This window comes from Dreissena polymorpha, chromosome 2 (genome assembly GCF_020536995.1).
Source record: "Dreissena polymorpha isolate Duluth1 chromosome 2, UMN_Dpol_1.0, whole genome shotgun sequence".
NCBI lineage: Eukaryota > Metazoa > Mollusca > Bivalvia > Myida > Dreissenidae > Dreissena > Dreissena polymorpha.
The window spans coordinates 38,443,156-38,460,806 of NC_068356.1; the positions used below are offsets into that span (position 1 = coordinate 38,443,156).

General features: G+C 35.6%; 2 protein-coding genes across 2 annotated transcripts in view; one reads left to right on the plus strand and one right to left on the minus strand.

The window, feature by feature from the left end:
- LOC127866663 (transcription factor E4F1-like) overlaps window positions 1-17,651 on the plus strand; it is a 76,143-nt gene that overhangs the window by 27,892 nt on the left and 30,600 nt on the right. Inside the window, exons 9-11 of the mRNA XM_052407387.1 lie at window positions 14,389-14,554; window positions 16,853-16,975; window positions 17,502-17,642. Coding sequence (XP_052263347.1) covers window positions 14,389-14,554; window positions 16,853-16,975; window positions 17,502-17,642 — 430 coding nt within the window. The remainder of the gene's footprint in view (window positions 1-14,388; window positions 14,555-16,852; window positions 16,976-17,501; window positions 17,643-17,651) is intronic.
- Window positions 1,510-6,054, minus strand: LOC127866681 (uncharacterized). The gene is made up of 2 exons (XM_052407421.1): window positions 5,906-6,054; window positions 1,510-4,426 (listed from the first exon to the last, which is right to left on the minus strand). The coding sequence occupies exon 2, from the start codon at window positions 4,387-4,389 to the stop codon at window positions 3,118-3,120; it is 1,272 nt and encodes a 423-aa protein (XP_052263381.1). The 5' UTR covers window positions 4,390-4,426; window positions 5,906-6,054; the 3' UTR covers window positions 1,510-3,117.

Consider the following 17,651-nt stretch of genomic DNA (forward strand, 5'->3'; position numbering starts at 1 on the left):
GGGAATCGCTCCTTCGTAATATCTTAAGAACATTTTCCAAAACGAAAGAAGCTGATACTTGTTTTCCTAAGCTATGCTTAGTGCCCATGTCAGATATGAGTCTGGTCCATACGGCCTAAACCGACGACGGCCTTGATAAATGACGACCACCCTTTTTCACGCATGAACATTGACAGCCATGATAATAATGGTTCAAATGACAATGATCATTATTATACATTACTATTGCTATAAGAACCACACAAATTGATATCTGTATCATTTAAATTTAAATGATCAGATTTATGATTATTAAGTGACAAGGATGTCATGGATTTGGACCGTCCTGACCCGCATTTGTAAGATGCACAAAAATGGACCAATCAGGTGCCCTCGAAAAATTCCGTCAGCAGAAAGAGTGTTGGTATGGAAAAGCACGTGTATAAAGATGCTATTGCTATTTTTGCACCTCAGAAAACTTTCAGAGCTGTAAACAAACCTATTCAAACCAACAATTCGTTCTCTTTTTTTACTGGACAATCGGTCCTGTCAATTTAACCGACAGACAATTAAAAATTTTACAAGACATGTCCGGCTGAGACTGCTTATAAATGGTAAAATTGTTGAATGGTAAAATACACTAATTTTTTTCCCCTAAGCTGGTTAATTTTCCCCTAGATTTCTTTACCTCCCCCCCCCCCCTCCCAAAAAAAGTTTATGTTTTAACCTTTAAATATATAAGTTAACCTGATCCAGTGTAGAAAATAGTAAAATAGAAAAATAGTGCATAATTAAATTATCTGTTGCCTTGAATTTGTTTTAAAAACAGTAAAATATGTTAAATTGATTATTTAAGACTTTCCTTATTTTCCCCAAAAATCAACGTTTTGCGCGATTTTTCCCCAAAAATCCGGCGTTTCGCGCTATTTTATACCCTTCAACAAAAGGCCAGGCCCTTTCCCCAAAATCAGAAAAAAACCCTGTATTTATTGTTGATTTTACTTTCTTTAAATGTGTTGTTGCATATGTAAACACAGTTTGTGTGTGCATACTAGTGTTGGGTTAAACACCATATAATATAATGTATTTCCGTGACTGGTCGATAAAAGGGGTAAATGAAAAACTGTAATGGGAAATACATGTATTCTATATCATATACATGTTGATCAGTCACTGAGTATGGTCAATGAAAGGAAATTTTATATGAAAATGCTCTATAACTTCAGTCTCTAAATACAGATAAAAAGTCACCAGAATAAGTGCTCACTCTGGCCTTCAGAAAATAATAGCCAATTTTTTTCCCTTAAAAAAATAATAGCCAAAACATATGCAGACTTTTCCGCAAAAAACGGTACTGAAGGAAAAAAGAAAGAAAAAACAATGAATCTCATTTTATCTATGTTTTATTAAATGTATATCTATTTGATTTAAGTTATAATATATATATATATATATATATATATATATATATATATATATATATATATATATATATACTTAAAAACAAGCATAATATCAGTGTGTCATTTTCTTATAAAATATTATCATGGCTTTGCAATAAAGAATACAATCAATGTTGTGGGTGTGACTTATCAAACCATATCTCAGCTACAGTTACATACACATAAGCATTAAGAGCAGAGGCCCCAACCCACCCAGAGCCCTTACTAAATATACTATTTTTTATAGTTTTTCCAATTGCAATTTTTGGTGAATACAACTCGAAATATTATAAACCACACCTTCCGTATCACCGCATGTGTATTCGTCATTCTATTTTTGCTAGTATGAACTTCGAAAATAAATCATAATCGACAAAAAAAAATACAGAATCCGAAAACAGTAATCCGAAAAATTGTACGCATTTTGCACATGAAATATGCATAATATAAAATATTAATATGCATAATCTAAAATTTGCATATCGTTCGACTACTTACTCTTTTAATACGACGTTTGCCATTGGCAGCAATATTGTAGGCAGAGGCCAATATCAATTGTAAATGATTGATTCCAAAAATAACACTTTTGCAATGCCGATCATGTTTACATCAATTACTGTCACAGCGCGTGAGTTAAAATACAACACCTCAGTGTAATTCCAAACATGTTTTTTGTTAAAATTAGCTGGCCGTGGCATATGCCGGGTCCCTTTAAATTGGGAAAACCAGGTTACCTGGTTAAAAATTAAAATCATTATGTTAAAGCAGACGACAAACAGCGGTAATTACGGGGATAATTAGTTGATGGCGATTAAATAATTATTTCATCAAGCAATATTCAATGTAATCTAATTACAGAAAAAACGGAGTGAAAAATAAAACCAGCCGACAATATAAGCAGCGATTTCATGACGATTAAATAATAATTGGCGAAAAATTAACAAATATCTAACAGTTAACGATAATTGGTAAAGCACGGGGAGATTAAAAATGTTTTTTCCGAAATATATCACTGCTGTCGGACACTGATTGAGAAAAACGCTCTAGGCCACAATGTCTCAAAAGTTATTGACGCGTGTATGACAATACACAAGGTCGAGTGTGTACACAGGTAATCTCGTTAGCGATTTTTCCTGCTTGATGGCCCGATTTGCAGGCGTTTTGCATTCGCCGGACAACATTTAGAGGCAATTTGTTTTTTGATAATGGTGGATAAAATAATCGCCATTTTTTCTAGACAATTTTAAGAAATAATAGCCAGTTGGATAAAATTAATCGCCATTGGCGATAATGTCTGGCAGCAGCATGAGCACTGCCAGAATGCAGTGTTTTACGTTTTATTTTCAAAATAATTCTAGGGGGAGGCCCTTCAAACCCCCGATTGCAGGAGGGGAACACCACTTTGTTGCTCAATAACATTCGTTGATGGGAAAATTCGCACCCCCCTTTTCAAAACCCTGGCTAAGGGCCTGAAATTTGTGGACTTTTAATTGTGCAAAAAAATAATAACAAAACAAACACTAAAGGGTATATCTAGTTATAGAAAATCAAAAACCAAATTCAACCATAAGCACAATCTTAACAACTTTCAAAACATTTTTTTTTCCAAAAAATAACCCTGGTTAGTAAATTAAATTAAACTATAATATTCCATTCTATATTGCACACCCAAATTATTGTTTTTGTAAAAAATATTTTATTTTGGATCACAAACATCAAGGCTCTCATCCCTGTGTGGTGCCTGACTGCCAGTGCTCTCGCAGTGTAGTCTCCAAATATCTTCAATGTTGATCAAATCACTGTGCCGATAAAACTTGTGAGAGGTGGGCGACTTCTTTAGGATGTGATTGTCTTCCATAACGTTCAGCTTAGTTCGATAGTAACGCAGAAATACTGTTGCTGGGTCAGCAACATGGGCAGTTAAGTTGTTTACTACGCTGATCTCTTCTGCTTCACAGTTTCTGCCAAGTTTTATGTTGTAAGTGATATCGCCAAAAAGCAATGTGGGAAACGACGGCTCAATGAAGTGGAACTTAAAGGCAAATTGACCAGCTGGCATTGGAACATGACTGGCGCATGATGTTTTTATAGTAACGGTGTTTGTAATGTTATTTACTGTGAAACATTCTCTATTTTCACCATCCACTTGAACAAGAAAATGTGTCAGTGTCGAATCGTATTTTATGTTTACAGTCCTGTCAGTGGTTGTGTTTTTTATTTCATAAATTGTCATCAGTCTTAACAAATTTTTACTGTCAAAAGAAGGGTTTGTTTCATAATCAAGTAGGCTGTGGCTGAAGTAAATGCTGACATTTGCAAAATACTTCTCCTCGTCATAATCACCCTCTAGTATACTGTGTGGAACTTTGAGTGCCAGACTTCCGTCTGGGTTTCGCTCAGTTTGTGTTAAAATGAAGATTACAATAGCACAAATTAAAACCACAACCAGTCCTGTGATTTTCATGCCAACAACAAAGTCAAAAAGACGCATTTTGCAATCAACGTCATCATAATCTAAACCTTCACTTGACCATCTGCCGTGTTTCCAGTCCATATAAAGTCCATATACAGTCCAAATAAACCGAATCACTACAATTACAAACATAACAGAGACCTTTGCAAGCTGTAAATAGCTGATTGCCTCTTCCCTGCATGCAACGATTACTATGTTTAGTGCCAGTTGTGGAATTTCAGCAAACCACATGGTGATTGCAGAAAGCGGTTCAGCATATTGATTTTTACTAAAGACTAAAAACCGATCTGAGATTATTTCCAAAAGTGAAAATAATGCTCCTATAATTGAAAACGCAAGCAGGGCTTTTATGACAGAATCTTTTGGTGGGCCAAATACCAAACCTTCTCTGGCTACTTTCACATTGCTAAACAACCACCACACACAGCCTATGTTGATAATGTGAACAAAAAGCAAAAACACAAGGAATGTCCTCTTCAGCCATTTCTTGATCATCTTGTGATATGTATTGTGGATTACTCAAACAGAAGATCTGAAATGAAATTATTTCATTGTTTTAACATTTTGTTCATCTTCTTTTTATGCCCCCCTTCGAAGAAGAGGGGGTATATTGTTTTGCACATGTCGGTCTGTCCGTATGTCCGTCTGTCCGTCCACCAGATGGTTTCCGGATGATAACTCAAGAGCGCTTAGGCCTTGGATCATGAAACTTCATAAGTACATTGGTCATGACTCGCAGAATACCCCTATTGATTTTGAGGTCACTAGGTCAAAGGTCAAGGTCACGGTGACCCAAAAATAGTAAAATGGTTTCCGGATGATAACTTAAGAACTTTTATGCCTAGGATCATGAAACTTCATAGGTACATTGATCATGACTCGCAGATGACACCTATTGATTTTCGGGTCACTAGGTCAAAGGTCAAGGTCACGGTGACCTGAAATAGTAAAATGGTTTCCAGATGATAACTCAAGAACGCTTATGCCTAGGATCATGAAACTTCATAGGTACATTGATCTTTACTGGCAGATGACCCATATTGATTTTCAGGTCACTAGGTCAAAGGTCAAGGTGACCCAAAATAGTAAAATGGTTTCTGGATGATAACTCAAGAACGCTTATGCCTAGGATCATGAAACTTCATAGGTACATTGATCATGACTCGCAGATGACCCCTATTGATTTTCAGGTCACTAGGTCAAAGGTAAAGGTAACGGTGACTCAACTTTGAAAAATGGTTTCCGGATGATAACTCAAGAATGCTTACGCCTCGGATCATGAAACTTCATAGGTACATTGATCATGACTCGAAGATGACCCCTATTGACTTTCAGGTCACTAGGTCAAAGGTCAAGGTCACAGTGACTTGACACAGTAAAATGGTTTCCGGATGATAACTCAAGAAAGCTTATGCCTAGGATCATGAAACTTCATAGGTACATTGGTCATGACTCGCAGATGACCCCTATTGATTTTCAGGTCACTAGGTCAAAGGTCAAGGTCACAGTGACAAAAAACGTATTCACACAATGGCTGCCACTACAACTGACAGTCCATATGGGGGGAACGCATGTTTTACAAACAGCCCTTGTTTTTCCATTTAAAGTGCTGCAATTACATTTCAAGAACATCATCAGCAGTGTCACATCCCACAGTTTTTAAATTGTATGATTTTTTTAATTAAATTCAACAAACAAAATTTATTATTAAACATTCAGGTCTTATTTTCCTGATTAAATAATTTATTGAAATGTGCTTTTTAAAGTATGCTTACATTATAATTTAAGGTCATATTCCATACCTCATATTATTTTACCTATATCCATGTGTGTTTTTTGTGGCAGAATGATATTAATAAGAACCAGTTTCTGCCATTTTGTTTATTAAGCTTTGTAGACTTGGATTTTAACATTTCAAGTCTCAAAGTTGTATTAGTTTATCTATATGGCATGTCATACTTATTATTGACTTTATTTTCAAGCGACATAAACATAAAATTATAGATCTTACCTGTTAAAATTCAACTCTTATTGTCCTGGAAGTTTTGGAGACAATATTTCAATTCTTGCTTTGAAACCCCCAAATGTTGTGTGTTGCAGTTGTTATGGAGTAATTTAAGACAGTTATGGTCTGTAAATGCTATTTAATTTCTGAGTTAGCTTTTTTGCAAATGAGAGGGTTGATCAAAAAGCTATCTTAAAAAAAATGTCAGTTTTCTGTTAGTTGTTCTGTATTAGTCTGCTACAAATATTTTTACAGAATTATTCACCTCCTTGGCCAGTGCCTCTGACTATGAAATATTGTCCAAATGTTAATGAATAAAAATGGCAAGTGGATTTATGTTATGGAGCAAAGTAAACACTTATTTATTAAACAAATTACGTCCAATCGCATTGTTTATGAGATTTTGATCTTTAAACTCATTCTTACAAGGGTCGTAATATTCCGCATTAATCCGGAAATCCGTATTTCAGGGCACCAGGGTAACTTTTAAGATCAATAAAAATTAGAAGAGTTTTGTTGGGGGGGGGAAGTGAGGAGCAAATCTAGGTTAATTGTGTCTTGTTCTGACAAAACGGGGCTTAATTCATGTGCGTAAAGTGTCATCCCAGATTAGCCTGTGCAGTGCGCACAGGCTAATCAGGGACAACACTTTCTGCTTAAACTTGATTTTCGGTATAAGAAGGGACTTCCTTCAAACTAAAAATACCATAAATGGGGAAAGTGTCGTTACACACAAGCATGAAGCCCAGTTTTCTCAGAACACAACACAATTTCGGTTATACAGAAGGCAACTCCTGCATTGATATAATAAAGGTGTCTGTTGTTTATTTGACCCTCGCAGATTATTTCGGTACCGTGCCACATGGTGCATTTTTTGTGGGATTGGTAACATTTTCCTGTGAATTCCAATCGAGCGTGCCAAGTATCAACAAAGCGTTTATGGAGTAATTACGAAAAAAAAAATTAAGGTAAATTTTGACCAATTTTGAATTCCAATCGAGCGCGCCAAGTATCAACAAAGCATTTATCAACATGGAGTAACACCAAAAAAAAAAATTAAGGTAAATTTTGACCACGTAACCAATGTTTAGAAGCTTATAAATGTAATTATTTTTTATATTTTTATTGTTTCTTTACATAAATGATTAATTTGATTAACTGTGACATTAGCACAAAGAAAGACGACAATGAATCTTACTTTGCGTAAACGGTTGGGTAGGGGGTGGTAAATTTAGCCACTCTACCATACATGCCATACGTCCCGATCTCGGCGGGACAGTCCCGCTTTTGGGCCCTTTGTCCCGCCGTCCCGCCATGAGACGATTTGTCCCGACATTCGTAAAGCACGATGTAAGGTGTATAGGTTCCCAATAAAATTCGCTATTCAAGCACTGTTTCGCTAACACTTAACACCGATAATCCCTTTATTGCCCCCAATTAACAATCCGATTCTACTTATCGTGTGTACCAGTGTTGTTTATGACACCTTATCAGCGATTTATTGGCTAATTATTGATTTCATCAGGCATTCACACCATGGTGGTCTTCAAGATAGTGGTCGCTTATTGCTATCGATAGTTTTATTATAATGAAATAAATGTTGAAAATGTGTTTATTTTGTATTAGTTTGAAACGGTTTACAAAACAATTGTTTTGTAAAATTAACGCTACGTCATAAATGAGTCTTTTACATTCAATGTTTAGTTCCAATATAGCGGGATATTCCGAATGTGCAATATACCAAAATTGCAACAAACAGTCCAATTAGTGATACCCATCTTGTCTAGTGTAATTGTAATAAAAACAACGAGGTGCTATGCATGACAGTTTGACCCTACTCCAATTAAGCTTAAAACAACGAGGTGCTATGCATGACAGTTTGACCCTACTCCAATTAAGCCGCGACAATTGACAAGTAACAAACTGCGCATGGACACATGCTTAAAAAAACATCGCAACAAACAGTAAAAGAGTTACCCATCTTGTCTTGTGTTATTGTAATTAAAACAACGTGTTGTTATTCATGACAGTTTGACACTACCCCAATACAGCGCCTGACAATTCACAATTCAGTTTAATCTGTGTATATAGGAAGAAAACAAAATACGGAAATGTGTACGGCCGCGCATTCCGTGTGTAACTGATGTAACTGTTCGGTAGATAGTGTACTGTAACCCGTACTTTCAGTCAACTGGATAGCCTCCCCTGCGTTAATGTTTGCCATTGAAATTAATGTATTGTTGTCGTAATGTTCTAGATTTTGTACTCTTAAACAGATGAATATTATCTTCGTTGTTTGCTATTGTCTTATTTAATAAAACTGTTATTGTTATGTTTTAGATTTCATGCTTCATATCAGATGTTTTATGTCTTGCATAAAAGTATCAAGAGTTTTTGTTAGTACTATACTGACTATAGTAAAGGTGGAATGATAGATCGTTTTAGGTGTCCTGCTTTTTGGTCAAATGTCCCGACAATTTTTTATGGAATGTCCCGCTTTGGACCTAAAAAATTATGGCATGTATGCACTCTACGAATAATTTATGATTACGTTTTCTTGTAACAGCATTGAATTTTTTTCAAAACATTTGGTTAATGTAATATATGTTGAAAAATAGAAGTAAATTCTTGGAAAAAAATCTTTCTTTTGCTAAAATAAAATGCATTTATAACTGCTTGGAAAGGCAATCTAAAAGGGTATGAAAATTATTAAAATCAATTTTCGTCCAGGGGGCCTGTTCCCCCTTAAAGGGCGCTGCCCCTTTACCCCGCTGGTGGCCTGTGGCCCCCAGAACCCCGGCTTGTTTTCAGGATTGGCAATCTGGTCCTGTTATGACCCCTGGTCTTATTAAGATAACCTTGAACTGTGTAATTTGAATAATCATTATTTTGAAGTATTATTCTCTGTTTGGGCGACTTCAAAATAACATGGTATTGAGACAACAAATTGACAGTTACTAAGGAGATGCACACAATCCAAACATCTTGTTATGAAGATTCCTTTAAAAAAAGCAGAATATTTTAACCAACCCTCAAAAAGTGTACAATATCAAGTAGTCAGCATTCAGCCAGCCTATTGTTTCATTGTGGGGACTCAAGTATTTGAAATAATTTTCCTTTTAGTTTTAGGAAATAGTACTTGATTTTATCTGTGTTATTTTATATTGTGATAGCATTTGCATGATTTGGCTTCTGCCATTGTGATGTCGCTACTTCTTTTTTCATTAGTGTTTAAGGCATATATCAAGTGTTAATGTTACTTCATTTCTCACTAAAGTCTTAATAAGTGGAAGTCTCTTCAGTGGCTATTATTAGATTGAATTATAATTGAATAGCTTGAGTTATACTGATTATCTATATCTCAGCATCAGTGTAATATTGTAATATTTTAAGTTTTTTTTTTTTTAACAACCCTGTATCAATGTTTTTTCTACTGGTATTCGATTGAATTTGAAACTGAACATACATTTAAGGGATCTTTTCATGAGATCATAGACCAATCTCCATAACTCTGACCTGCAATTTAACAGAATTGCGCCCGTTTGCTCTTACCTGAGCAGCGCCCGTTTGCTCTTACCTGAGCACAGCATACTCATGGTGTGTTTTGTGATCAATTTTTGCAATGTGTCATTGGTCATCAATATTTACCTTAAGAACCCTCTAGAGGCCTCATTTATTACCGATTTTAGGTTATGAAGTAATCCAAGTATTACCTTAAAGGTAAACTTGTGGTAGTCAACGTTCAAAATGTGTCATTGTTATGTTTTAGTTTTCCTGCTTCTTGTTGGTGTATTTGCATATTGCAGGTCATCATAGTTGTAACTGCAGAAGGATTTTAAGTCCAGTGTGCAAATGCAGTAAATGTTCACCTGCAGTCAAAATCAATTACAGGTCGCCATGGCGTAGTGGATATATGTCTGCCTATTGACTGGGAGTCACGGGTTTGATCCCCACTTTGGGAATGTCTTTAGATCTCCCTCAAAGACACCAACTTCTGGTTCTACCCAGGAAAGTACTTGAGAGAGTATTTCAACAAGGCTTTTGTTAAAATGGAGCTAAAATAAATAGGTTTAAATTAAAGTTCCAACTTCCATGATGGTTTCTAGTCCGTGTGACTATGAAAAGATTGCGATGACTTCTCCCAGTGCAGTAGATAACCCTCAGGTCTGTAGTACATACCAAATAATCATGTAAAGTGCATGCTTTACTTTTTGCGGCATCATTTTTGCAGTGGTTAATAAAAAATGTTTCTATAGCTACAGCGATTTATTCCTTCTTTCTAAAGAACCTGTAAAAGGTAATTTCCCTATTGAGGAAAAAATGCATATTTAAAATTCTCCATCGCTATCTGAAAAAATCCCAAAAGGAAGGAGAATTTCTGCAATTTTGTTCCTCCAACAGTGCATTATCTGCAAGTCAACAAATAAAATGAGCACTGAAACTGAACATTTTAAGGCAAAATGCATGTAATTGAATTTATACATGATGAATAATATAAAAATAGCAGCACTTTATTTGTAATATTATTAAACATAATGCACGCATATTATTATAACAACATTTTTTTATTGGAAATGATTATACTTATTGTATTTTAACTCTGTTGCAATAAACTACATAAATATACTTTATTTCTTTAAAAAAGGGTAAGAAAAGGGTTAAAATGACGCCCTTTATTACAAGTCACAATAACTTTATTCCAATTATATTGAACATAGAATCACAAATTGTTAGAAATCACTTTAAGATATTTGAATATATTTGTTCGACACTAACATACCATCCATAATATCATAATTCAAAAGATGATATTCAAGGTTCATATCATGTAAGGTACTGAACTGTATATCATTGGGATGAAATCTCCACTACATCCCTACTGAAATATCAGTAGCACGGAACTGTAGTGGCACAAATCCTCCATCACCATGTGAGTCTACCTGCTTGACTTACAGAGCAAGTTTGAGTTTCACTGTGGTCCATTGATTTTGACGTAGTTAAGGGTCTTAGACTTAGCAATTTTCTTTAAGGACGTACGCGCCAGTTTAGTTTCAAGCAAATTTTTTTTTTTTACTGAAACACCGGTTGCGAAATATATTTCGGATAATCGGATAAAAAAGAAAGTAAACACTATTAGAACGAAAGAACAACAAAACATGCTTAAAATGAGCACAAGGTAAACAAATGGACAGTTTTTGTCCATGAAAATTAAATGCCTTTGATATGCGGCCGTCCAACAGATAAAGCGTTGTATCGACACGAAACGATATTTTGGGAAACTTCGAGGATTGCTTATATAGCTAAAAAATACATTCGATGTAAACATGAGCGTGGATGGTCGAGTGGTCTAGGCGGGAGGCTTTTTACTCCAGGAATCCAGGGGTCAGTGGTTTGAGCCCTGTTGAGGGTAACTTTTTTTCCTTTTTTTTAAAATTGTATTCTTGTTTTTTAACCGGAGATTTTTAGTTCAAATGTTTAAATTTACCAATATAAAGCATTTTAACTATTTAATGACAAGCTTCACTACATGCCTAAATCTGTTGGACGGCCTCTTTAAGATATTGTATACATCTTGTTTTCAGTTATTTACTGTATTATTATTCTTTTACTCATATTGCTACACATAATTTGTGTTTTCATTTACATTTAAATCTACTTTTTCATTGGCATACAGCAATACATGTACTAGTATGTGTTTTGACCTGCACCATGTAAATGGTTTGCACTGTGTTTTTAAATTGTATTTTAATACACGCAGTTAAACTGTATTTGTGAACAAACGACCCTGGTGACCTATTGTTTTCTTTTTATATTTGTATTAAGTCAAAACTCATTAAACATTTAGGTAAATTTGGAAAAAATCTAGGTGGAGAAAGTGATGTTAAAATCAAAATGACTTTGATGCATTTTACTTATTTTCAAATGTGAAATTCTGTTGTTTTTGTTTATGTTTAAACATTGGTTAAAAACATGAATCAATGGATTCATGTTAAAAAAAAAAAATTTGCAGTCAAATTAAATCAGTATTACATATTTTGTTAGAAATAGAGGTTGTTTTCAACACTTTTCTCATTAATTTACTCTAGTTTTTATGTTATTACCTTAGTGGTATTATTAATTGTTATTGTGCTGAAATATGCTTGTTGTTCATGTGCGAATAAAAAATGAACAACACTGGTGACCCATGATTTTTATTAGCTCACCTGATGAGGTGAGCTTTTGTGACCGGTCTTTGTCCGTCTTCCGTCCGTCCGTCCGTCGTCCACATTATGTTTGTAAACACTCTAGAGGCCACATTTCATGTCCGATCTTCATGAAACTTAGAAGATTTGTCCCAATGATATCTCGATCAAGTTGGGAACTGGGTCATACTGGGTCAAAAACTAGGTCACTAGGTCAAAAAAAAATAAAAACCTTGTAAACACTGTAGAAGTCACATTTCATGCCCAATCTTCATGTAACTTTGTCAAAATGTTTGCCTTAATGATATGTTGGTCGAGTTCAAATGTGGTTCTGGTCCGTTGAAAAACATGGCCGCCAGTGGGCGGGGCATTTTTCTCTTTATGTATATAGTGAAAACATGTGAACACTCTAGAAGTCACATTTTTGGCCCAATTTTCATGAAATTTGGTCAGAACATTTGTTTCTTTGATATTAGAGTTGAGTTCGAAATGGTTCCGGTCAGTTGAATAACATGGCAGCCGGTCCAGATTGGTGAAAAACATGGCCACCAGTGGGCTGGGCATTTTTCTCTATATGTATATAGTGAAAACATGTGAATACTCTAGAAGTCACATTTTTGGCCCAATTTTCATGAAATTTGGTCAGAACATTTGTTTCTTTGATATTAGAGTTGAGTTCGAAAATGGTTCCGGTCAGTTGAAAAACATGGCTGCCGGGGGGTGGGGCAGTTTTCCTTATTTGGCTATAGAGAAACCTTGTAAACACTCTAGAAGTCACAATTTTTGCCCAATCATCATGAAAATTGGTCAAAACATTGGTTTTATTGATATCTTGGACGAGTTCCAAAATGGTCAAGATCGGTGAAAAAACCTGGCCCCCAGTGGGCGGGGCATTTTTCTCTATATGTATATAGTGAAAACATGTAAACATTTTAGAAGTAACATTTTTGGCCCAATTTTCATGAAATTTGGTCAGAACATTTGTTTCCTTGATATTAGAGTTGAGTTTGAAAATGGTTCCGGTCAGTTGAATGACATGGCAGCCGGTGGGGGGGGGGGGCAGTTTTCTTATATTTATATAGTAAAAAAAGCTTGTGAACACTCTAGAAGTCATAATTTTTGCCCAATCATCATGAAACTTGGTACAAAGATTGTTTTTATATATATCACATAATTAATGCCATAATTATTGCCCTTAGATTGTCCAAATTTCATTATACAAAATCCTTGTAAACACTCTAGAGGTCACAATTTTGTTTCAGATTTTATGAATCTTGGTCATAATATTTATTTTTGTAAGCAAAGTTTGATGTTTGGTAAGGAGGGGTCAACTCAAAATATAGGTCACCAGGTCAAATCTTGCAAAAACAAAAACAATCCATATGCCAGAGTTTTGGTTCAATAATGATGAAACTTGACCAGGATGTTTGTCTGGACAATATCTAGGTCAAGTTTGACGTTTGGTAAAGATTGAACGAACCGACTCCTCTCAGGTGAGCAAACTAGGGCCATCTTGGCCCTCTTGTTTTATTTTTCTATCCACAACAGATGGTTCTACCTAAATACCAAAAATTAGCAAATTCTAAGTGGAGCAAAATTTGCATTAAAACTGCCGCATACGTCCCTAAAATAACACTTTTCTGGATTTGTTTCTGAAATGCTTTCAGATACTGAATTTTTTGGGTATGTGAGTCTACCTACACTTACAGATTAAGTTCGATCTTTGTTCTGGTCCATTGATTTTTTACGAAGTTACTGGCCTAGGATAATGCTTTAAAATAATACTTTTCTGGATTTTTTTCAAGCACACTTTCAGATACTTACCTGTATTTTGGTGTGTGAGTCTTTCTGCATGTCTTTCAGATAGAGGGCTGAGTTTTGTTCTGGTCAATTGATATTTGATGAAGTTATGAGCCGTGGAATTTTCTATAAAATAACAGTTTCCCAGACTTTTTTCTTACGATTTTGAGGATGTTTTCAATTGGGATATAGCTTCTGTGCGGCTTCAATGTGTAGTAAGGGGCATAGTGTTTCACAAACACAGCTCTTTTTTTGGAAGTAGATCACAATTTCTAAATGTACACTATTGACACAGACGCACCCATGCACTGTCTGTTTAAACAAATTTGAACTCAGAAGCATAAAAACACACAAGCATATGTTTATTTATGAAGAAACTTATTTATCTGTTAATTAAAAAACTTTAAACAGTTTTAAGAAAAAACACACATTTGCAATTTAAAAAACAATTGAAGAACACACCTGGCTTTTGATGGTACTAGCTGTTTACTGGCTGTTGACATATAGGACCCCGTGTACAAGAAAAGCTGACAGTGACCTGCCTAGGTATGGCAAGAAGTGGACCTACACGCCCAACATCCCAGCCGCACAGGCCGGTCTGGAGGGGCACACAGGGGAAGGGACTGGGGATCAAACCCAGGAGGACCCTGCGAGTGATGTGGCTCACAACCAGGTAAGATTGATCAGCGAAATAGATAAACATTGTGATCATATTTGCCCGTATGTGTAAGAGTGTTTTCAGTACTCACTGTATACTGCTGTATAGAAAACATGGGAATTAATCAGAAAATCAAGAGGCCCTACATACATGTCAAGGGCCATTTATATCCCTGATGATGGTGTTGATGGTGATGATGAAACTGTAAATTCAGTTTATTTTGTTGAGGTGATATTTTGTGGATATGTAAAACCAACCATATATATTGGATCTTATTTAATTCCTTGAATTTTCTTGTGAAAGGCATTGCTTTTATTGCTGAGCTGACTCATGAAAATCCAAAAAATAGTGTCCAAAAAATAATAGAGGTTTCACAGTTGTTTTGGTGATTTTTGATCATATAATGCTGTTAGATTTTTTAGCAAGACTTAGAAACAATTGCTGATGATAGTCATCACACTATGAATTTAGGTCTGCTTAATTGCTTAAAGCATGTTCAGTCAAAGTATGATTTATCCTTTATGATAGAATCAAAAAAATGTTATATTTATATATCTAAAGGAAACTACCAAACAAAGATAATCATCAACACAAATAACCAGCTTTAACCTTGTAAACGTTATTAGAAACAGTATCATTTGTAAAAATCAACATGAAAAATGTATTGAGATTCTTTGTGAAGTCCCTGAGTGCCTCTGCAATCTATAAACTGCGTTCTGGGAAACATTTCTTTATGCATGAGTGTTAAGAATCATCCCAGATTATGCTAACCAGTCCTCAAAGGCTTATATCAGGGACGTCACTTTCCACTGTTATGGAATTTTTTGTTAGCTCACCTGATTGCTCAGGTGAGCTTTTCTGACCGGTCTTTGTCCGTCGTCCGTCCGTTAACATTTGTTCGTAAACACTCTAGAGGCCACATTTGTTTTCCCATCTTCATGAAACTTGGTCAGAAGCTTTGCCCCAATAAAATCTCGGCTTAGATCGAAACTGGGTTGTGCCAGGTCAAAAACTAGGTCACTGGGTCAAAAAAAGAAAAACCTTGTTAACACTGTAGAAATCACATTTTATGTTCAATCTTCATGTAACATTGTCAAAATGTTTGTTTTAATGATATCTTGATTGAGTTCAAAAGTGGTTCCGGTCTGTTGAAAAACATGGCCGCCAGTGGGCGGGGCAGTTTTCCTTATTTTGCTATAGAGAAACCTTGTTAACACTGTAGAAGTCACAATTTTTGCCCAATCATCATGAAAGGTGGTCAAAACATGGATTTAATTGATATCTCGGACGAGTTCGAAAATGGTCCAGATCGGTGAAAAAACATGGCTGCCAGTGGGCGGGGCATTTTTCTCTATATGTATATAGTGAAAACATGTGAACGCTCTAGAAGTCACATTTTTGGCCCAATTTTCATGAAATTTGGTCAGAACATTTGTTTTCTTGATATGAGAGTAGAGTTCGCAAATGGTTCTGGTCAGTTCAATAACATGGCTGCTGGGGGGGGGGGGGGGGCAGTTTTCCTTATTTGGCTATAGAGAAACCTTGTAAACACTCTAGAAGTCACAATTTTTGCCCAATCATCATGAAAGTTGGTCAAAACATTGGTTTTATCGATATCTCGGACGAGTTCGAAAATGGTCCAGATCGATGAAAAAACATAGCTGCCAGTGGGCAGGGCATTTTTCTCTATATGATATGAGAGTTGAGTTTGAAAATGGTTCCGGTCAGTTGAACAACATGGCCGGTGGGGGGGGGGGGGCAGTTTTCTTATATTTATATAAAAGCTTGTGAACACTCTAGAAGTCACATTTTTTGTCCAATCATCATGAAACTTGGTGAAAAGATTGGTTTTATATGTATCACATAATTAATGCCATAATTCTTGCCCTTAGATTGTCCAAATTTTCATTATATTATACAAAATCCTCGTAAACACTCTAGAGGTCACAATTTTGTTTCAGATTTTATGAATCTTTGTCATAATATTTATTTTTGTAAGCAAAGTTTGATGTTTGGTAAAGGGGGGGTCAACTCAAAATATAGGCCACCAGGTCAAATCTTACAAAAACAAAATCACTCCATATGCCTGAGTTTTGGTTCAATAATGATGAAACTTGACCAGAATGTTTGTCTGGACAATATCTAGGTCAAGTTTGATGTTTGGTAAAGATTGAATGAACTGACTCCTCTCAGGTGAGTGAACTAGAGCCATCTTGGCCCTCTTGTTTGAATGAAGTCTCATCAAAACGAAAATCCACTTAATCCACATGCATTAGTCCAAATTCCCAGAATGTGGCTCATTTAATGTGATAGGAGGAGCAGCAGCATGTGGTTCACATAGTGACGGAGGTTGGCGGGACCGAGGAAGGGGAGGCCACTCTAAGGAGCCTTCAGTCTGCCGAGCATATCCTGGTAGACTCAAGTGTCAAGGACATGGTGGGTACCAGCAAAGAGGCTTTACTCTTTACCACTTATAAGTGCTCTTCGGACACATTTTTGAGAAAATCAAATTAAATTTAAGGCCTTTCTTTATAAATTGAAGTTTTAAAGGCTTCATTTCCATTCTTAAGGTACTTATATGTTACTCGCAGGCTGTTCTTGTTTTATGTTGTTTTTTTATGTAGCCATTTTAACTTTTCTTCCGAGCGGGAGAGGGTGAAGACTCACCTTGGCCTCCTGTTTCAAAACTGCTCAAGCATATATCAGAAGTAGACACACAATTTAAATTCTGTGCGACTTGTGTACTTTATTATAAAAAGATATTAACTGTGTCTATTTTTGTCTAACATTAAATATATTCAAAGAAACAATAATTAAATACATTTTTATTATATATTAGTAAGATTGTGTAGTTCAATATTTTAATACTGGCACTGAGCTATTTGAAGTTTACCTGAGCTATTTGGATACTGTGACATTCTTGTGTTGAGGGTTTTCTATCAACCTTTGTTCTGATTGTCAGCTGGATATACAGGGCAGTACCAATGTAGAAGTTGTGATCTCTGAAGACACAGACATGGTGGAAGACGAGGATGACAGCATACAGCAGTTTGCACACTCAGAAACAGTGGTACAGGAGAGCAGTGGCAGCACAGTTTGTAAGGTACACACT

Excerpts from the sequence above, each read along its gene's own strand:
- LOC127866681 (XM_052407421.1), bottom strand. The coding sequence starts at position 4,389 with ATGATCAAGAAATGGCTGAAGAGGACATTCCTTGTGTTTTTGCTTTTT.